The sequence below is a fragment of the Nanorana parkeri genome, unplaced genomic scaffold (genome assembly GCF_000935625.1).
Source record: "Nanorana parkeri isolate BGI_ZX_2015 unplaced genomic scaffold, ASM93562v1 scaffold569, whole genome shotgun sequence".
Lineage (NCBI taxonomy): Eukaryota > Metazoa > Chordata > Amphibia > Anura > Dicroglossidae > Nanorana > Nanorana parkeri.
The window spans coordinates 8614-15020 of NW_017306837.1; the positions used below are offsets into that span (position 1 = coordinate 8614).

At 42.4% G+C, this 6407-nt stretch overlaps 1 protein-coding gene across 2 annotated transcripts in view; it reads right to left on the reverse strand.

The window, feature by feature from the left end:
* LOC108791717 (annexin A1-like) overlaps positions 1-6407 on the reverse strand; it is a 34083-nt gene that overhangs the window by 1661 nt on the left and 26015 nt on the right. Inside the window, exons 11-12 of one of the 2 annotated variants that reach the window (XM_018562278.1) lie at positions 6008-6130; positions 4249-4319 (exon numbers count right to left, since the gene is read on the reverse strand). In XM_018562278.1, coding sequence (XP_018417780.1) covers positions 4263-4319; positions 6008-6130 — 180 coding nt within the window. In that variant the 3' untranslated portion in view covers positions 4249-4262. Of the gene's footprint in view, positions 1-4240; positions 4320-6007; positions 6131-6407 lie in introns of those variants that run through there. The other variant, XM_018562277.1, reaches the window with a different exon arrangement.

Here is a 6407-nt window from a genome sequence, read left to right on the forward strand (position 1 = left end):
GGCCGGCCAATGGCCGGCCGCTCGACCAGCTTCGGCTTTCAGCACGGCTCAGCCGAGCCGATGCATATGCGTTCGGGTCGGCTGAGCCGCTCGGCCATGATCGGGAGCTGTACGGCTATTGTGAATAGCCCGTACAGCACCCCTTATGTTCTACTGAACCAAAGGGGTCATGGGACCGAAGCTAGCCGAAGGATCGGCCGGAGCTACGGCCAGATCCTTCGGCAGCTTCGTGAATAGACCCCTATGTCTTTTTCATATAATTCTGTTCAATATGGCAGCACTAGGAGTGAGAGTCCCTATGCATTAAACGTGAATGTGAATTATTCCTCAGTCCACTATGTATATATCTAGTAGCAAGGCTATTAGCCGTTTGTGTAGGTCCTGGTAAAGAGGCATAAAACGTCTTAATATTAATTTTCCATATAAACCTATTTAGCCACTTGCTGAATGGGGTATTAAATCCCCTTCCTGTCCAGGCCATTTTGACTGGCATTTATTCCGTCATGCAACACTGTACTGAAATTAATTTTATACAATTTTTTAGGGACAGATAGAGCTTTTTTTATGGTGGTATTTAATCACCACCAGGGTTTTTATTTTTTACTATATAACTAAAAAAGTACAGAAAATGTTTGTTTTCCCTATGTTATGTTAATAAAACATTTATCAGCACCCAATTTTTTGGTAACATATTAAAGATGGGGGTCACAACGGGTAAATAGACACCAAACATGCCAAGCTTTAAAATTGCACGCACCCGCAAAATCGCAAACAATTACCATGCCTAAAATTGCCCATAAGCGATGCTTTAAAAGTTTCTACTGCTTATCAGTTTGGTGTTATCAGTGATTGATGGCCCTAGAATTATTGCTCATTAACATGTGTGGCGTAATTGTTGTTTTCGCACAAAGGCGCACCCGACACGTTTATATGTGCATACATGTGGGGGCGGGGACTTAAATAATTTTTTGGTGTTTTTTTTTTTTTTTTTAATATGAGACTAATTTTTTTTTAAACTTTTTTTCTTTTTTACACTTAAAACAGGTCCTCTTTATGCTACCACATAGTGGGCTAACAAGTTAATACACAAAGACAGGCCCTCTTTATGGTGACATCATAGGTCTCTAAGACTCCTAATGTCACCTGGGGACCCCCAAATAAGCTGATGAAGCAAAGCACCTGCCAATGACTTTGGCCCGTTTCCTGGACATTGCCTTCTGCCTCCCGAATGTGTACTCTGCTGCCCAGCTGGCTCCGACCTCTGGCCTTCCTGACCATGCTCCAGTCTCTCGTTCCTGCTCCCATGCTGTCTACTCGGTGGACCTCCAGCTTGCTGACTACACAGTGTTGGTTCCCATCAGGGGCGCTCGTGCTCCTCGCTGTCCATCTGCTCCCTGTTCCCATCCCCAGGGGTGGAAGGGCGAGAGTCGCAAGAGAAGCCTCCTCACCTTTCGGTCTCTTACCAGGTACGTGACTGACAGTGCATCTTTATTAATATTAGCACATACTGTATAAATGACCACTCACTGGATGGCAGGACCCCAGATGATATGAGGTCAGTATAAGCTTGTAGCTAATAAATCCAGTCTCAGGTTATCCACAAAATGTAAAATCCAAATCAGCAGTTGTCAGCTACCAGGCTCCCGACATGGATCAAATTGTAAAGTTCCCATTGGAGCACTGGGTGGAGGAGGGACATGACTCATGCAGCACAGTCTTGAGCAAGGGCTAGGGCTTCTGCCCAGGAGTTGGGGGTGGGGCAATACATAGATCTCACAGGGCTCTGCAGCCTCTCTTCCATGCGTTTCTGCCAGGCCATCATCAACATTGGGACCAATAGGGGCTGCCTAGGTGACTTCTTTATAGTCTGTGGGAGAATTGGACATTTGGATGCCAAAAGGTCTGCTTCGTGGCTGAAGGTCCTCTACAGGCAGCCCTACCCCCTCTCGGGGGTCCTGTGTCTGAGGGGGTGGGGCAGAGGACAACACATGTGCTGCTAGGCCAATCGTCGCTAAATAGGGGGGTACTTCGGGGGGTCTCTTCTCTTCTTAGCCCTCTGCAGGCATGCTGACCCAGCATGACAGCACCAGGAGGAATGCATTCCACTGAAGCTGAATCTTCAGGATCCTTTGTCCTTTTCTCATGGGTCACTGGCTCATCCAGCAACGTCACCACTCGTCACCTCGTCTAGAACTAGAGGGACAGCTGGACCATTTTCTGGGCTCCAGCAGCTTGCCCGTGAGTTGCTCATCTTGGGTTCACCTTCGCTTGCACAGAACACTACAATGAGGACAGGGGACAGGCATGCATTTACAACCCTAATACCAAAAAAGTTGGGACGCTGTGTAAAATCTACATAAAAACAGAATGCAATGATTCGCAAATCTCATAAACCCATATTTTATTCACAACAGAAAATAGAAAAGATATCAAATGTTTAACCCTTTCCCTGATACCGCCGTAAAGGCATACGGTGGAACAAAACTGTTCCCAGCTGGCCAGGCCTGTATGCCTTACGGACGTGGCATTTACAGTTCTGCTATGAGCTCATGGTCACTTTAGCGACCATGAACTTATAGTAGAACTGTTCCCCGGACTGTCCCCTTTAAATTAATAGCTGTCAAATCTCCGGCGGGGGGCGGAAGAGCGAGCGGCGGCTGGTGAGGAGAATCCACGAGTTTCAGGATGGCCGAGCGGTGAGGAGATCGTGTCATCCTGTCAGTTTCCGGATTAGCGGAGGATCTGTAAATATCAGTGATATTTACTGATCCTCTTTGCAGAGCAAACACTGGAGTGATTTGCATCACCCCTTACATCACTTTCTGTTCATTCATGATTTTCTCAATGGGGGAAACACTCACTTCAAAGGCTTCTCCCTATTCAGAAACTGGTGATAGTAAATATTTTACTATCACCAGTTTCTGAATGAATGGGAAGCCTCTGTACTGAGTACTTCCCTTTCATTAAGTGCTGAGGCTGCAGAAAAAGAAATTGAGGACTCTGTGTTTCTTTTTCTATTTAAAAAAAAAAAAAAATATTAAAAAATGTAAAAAAAACACCAAAATATTAAAAAATAAAAAAGGTGTAAACAAAAACTAATTAAAAAAAAGCACAACCCCCTTTCCCCCCACACACATAACATACACGTGCACCATATTGTGGTGTATTATGCCATGCACATGTGCTGCAGTGCGTTGTTAGAAAGCATCACAGTGCGTGATTTTTTTGTTTTACTTAAAAAAACATTCATTTAACTGTGGCAGCGCATGGCAACGTTTTGTGTTGCATTGCCATGCGTTGTGATACCTTGTGTTGCAATTAAATATACACCTGTATCATTTTATCACAACACAAACACCACAACAGTGCAAAAACGATTTTTAACATAAGTCGCTTATTTACAGTTTTGCGTACCTTCATATTTTTACCTTTTCGCAAAAAGGCGCAATTTCAAATTTGAAAATATTTGTTATTTATTAACTCAATACAGTTGTGCCGCATTCGTTTTCCGACCACGCCACCAACCCGCCAAAAATCGTACGACTTTCGGCAGGTTTTCCAGCGTGCTTGGAAGAAGAAAGTCGTACGACCTTACAGTAGAAGCGGTTGCACGCTGCCCATACACCTGCCGATTATCGTACGATCGCGGGATCACCCACAACTGTTGTACGATAATCGGCAGGTGTATGGACACCTTTAGTGTATGGTTATATTAGGCCCCATTCACACCTACAGTATATTTCAGGTGTGATTAGAGATTCCTGTGTCAGGAACTTGCGTTTTCATGCAGCAGCAATCCCCAATCTGCCGCTTACAAGCGGCAACTATCATAAGATAAGAATTATCATAAGATTATTTAAGAGGGTGTGTTTAGGGGCGGAGTTAAGGCCGGGGCAGGGTAAGGGTTAGGTGGGGCAACTGGTGGCTAGTGACTCTTAAGGCCTGGCTAGTAGCTCAGGACTTGAAATTTTGAGACCTGTATATAGTATAGAAACAAAAACCTGGATATGGCAAAGTGGCTTCTGTACTATGATGATGTATATACTGTATATTTCTTCCCTTTACAAAAGACCACACAAGGAATTGAATTAAAATATATAGTCATAACATAATATATAACAAATTTCAAATAAAGCACCAGAAAAAACACATGTAAGCAATTTTATTAAACTGGAATGTTAATGGTCTTTGCGATATTGAGGATATGCATGGTTATGGAGGTGGCCACTATATTCATCAGCTTTGAACTGGTCAAGCATTATTTAAGCACCTCCAACAAGAGTCAACAAGATGGTTTCATAATCTCCTTTGGTGTCATCCTATAAATAAAAATAGAAGAGAATAGCAAATAATACAAATAATAAAGCAAAACAAGCACATATGTTTCTGTTCATTAATTTGTGCCACTTTTTTCAGACTTGAACATATGGGGTTCTGTTAACTTGAGACAATTATAAGCAAGTGTTGAATACAGTAAAATTGTAGGGGCTGGTGGAAGGAACCACAGAGTGAAGTGGGGGAAACAGCAGATCAGCTTTGGAGTGTTATTCAGGGGAAGGGCAACAGGTGAGATAAGTATTAATTTGCTACTTTGCAGGCAGTTGTTTTAAAAAAAAGTTGAAGTGGTAAAGTGGCTTTAATGTATAAGTGATGTCTGTTTGCATCAGAATGGGGACAAAACGTAATGTCAACAGTGACCAACATCCACCAACAGGTATTTACTGGAGACAAAGTAAATTAAAGGTTTAAATTTGCTATTGTTTCCCCAAGATACAATGGCATTTACACAGGATGTACATGATCCCCACTCCATCTTCCACTATTTAAAACAATACCACTTGTTGAATTTCTTAATTCCTGTCTGATGGTTAACTAGTCTTCTGCCTCAGATAGGCATGCAAAATTGTACATCTTTCTGTTCATAAATATTCCATTGTATTCTTGTGTTTTAGTGACACGCATGCTTTGTCACCAGTTTCTGTCAACAGCTTTATAATTGCTAAATTAATTGCGGTCTTTGTGCAGCCACACATTCCTCCTCACAGCCGCTGCTGAGTCAGTGACAGCGAACAGCTTTCGGTGGGGGAGGCTGGGGCCCGGCGGCGGCAGCAGAGGAGGTGTGCAGGGGTGTGACCAGCCCATATGAGACTGAAAACACAAAGGGCACAGCTCACCCCTGTTATGCATGCCCGCAATCCACACTCGGCACGGATGACTCCTCTTCCGGAGTAATGGGCTCAAAAGCTGTGGAACCAGCACACAATCTTCCAAAGAAATTAACATTTTATTCCACATGCATCTGTACAAAAGACAACCATTAAGTGGTTGTGCTTTGTACAGATGCATGTGCAATAAAATTAGAATTTCTTTGGAAGATCGTGTGCTGGTTCCACAGTTTTTGAGCCCACCTGAGACCCTGCAGAGCCCACCATAGAGCGTCTATAGTAGGCTCTGCAGGGTCACTCAAGTGGGCTGTGTGGGATCTCAGGTGGGCTATGCAAAGGGCGGAACTAGAAATCACAATGCCCCATAGAACATTTTGCTACGGGGCCCTGTGATTTCTAGTTACGCCCCTGTACCTATGTATGGATATTTATGTTCTCTGTTAAACCTTGCCTAGTTACACTAGCTCAAGGTATGTTTATGTCAGAAAGTTGTCCATTAAAAAAAAAAAAAAAAGGGTTGTTAACCAAGCTATAACCATGTTGTGTCACTAGCTCTAGGGATTGTTATTTTCATCCATGTTTTAAACTCTCATTGGCTATTGCGGTTACAAGTACCAGCTCTGAAAATAGAATAATTGTTATAGCTTAGTAAATTACAACCTAGTGAAATGCGTCACCCAATGGTCATTTATAATACAGTACATTTTAGAGCTAGGTCTCCTCTGATATTGGTCACTGTTGCTTTTACATTTTACTCAGTTATCATAGTAGGCTGACAAAATATACACTACAATGCACAGAACATTTGTATTCATTTGGAAAAGAGAAGATATCATAATTACCAAAATGGCCTGGCGCAAGGATGTGTTATACATCCTCTTGTATTGGGTCCTGATATCAGGCATGTCAATTTCTGATCGGGACACAATATTTCGAATCAAAATTTTATCTTTGGTTCCAGAACCCTGTGTACAACACACAGAAAAGGTTTTAAATGGTAGCAAAAGATACCGTACCTGACAATTATTGGGACACACAAACAAACAATATTATTTATACACTGTAAGACATTACAGTATAACTAGATTTGTATCACACCGCATTGTAAACTAAAAATATGTCAGGTCAGGTAAGGTTTCCTTAAATAAATCAATAAATAAGTTATCCTCAAAAGCATAAGGTGGTGTAAAGTGCATTTCCATTTTTGCAGCCTAATTGGAAGAACACCTGTTTTATATTGGT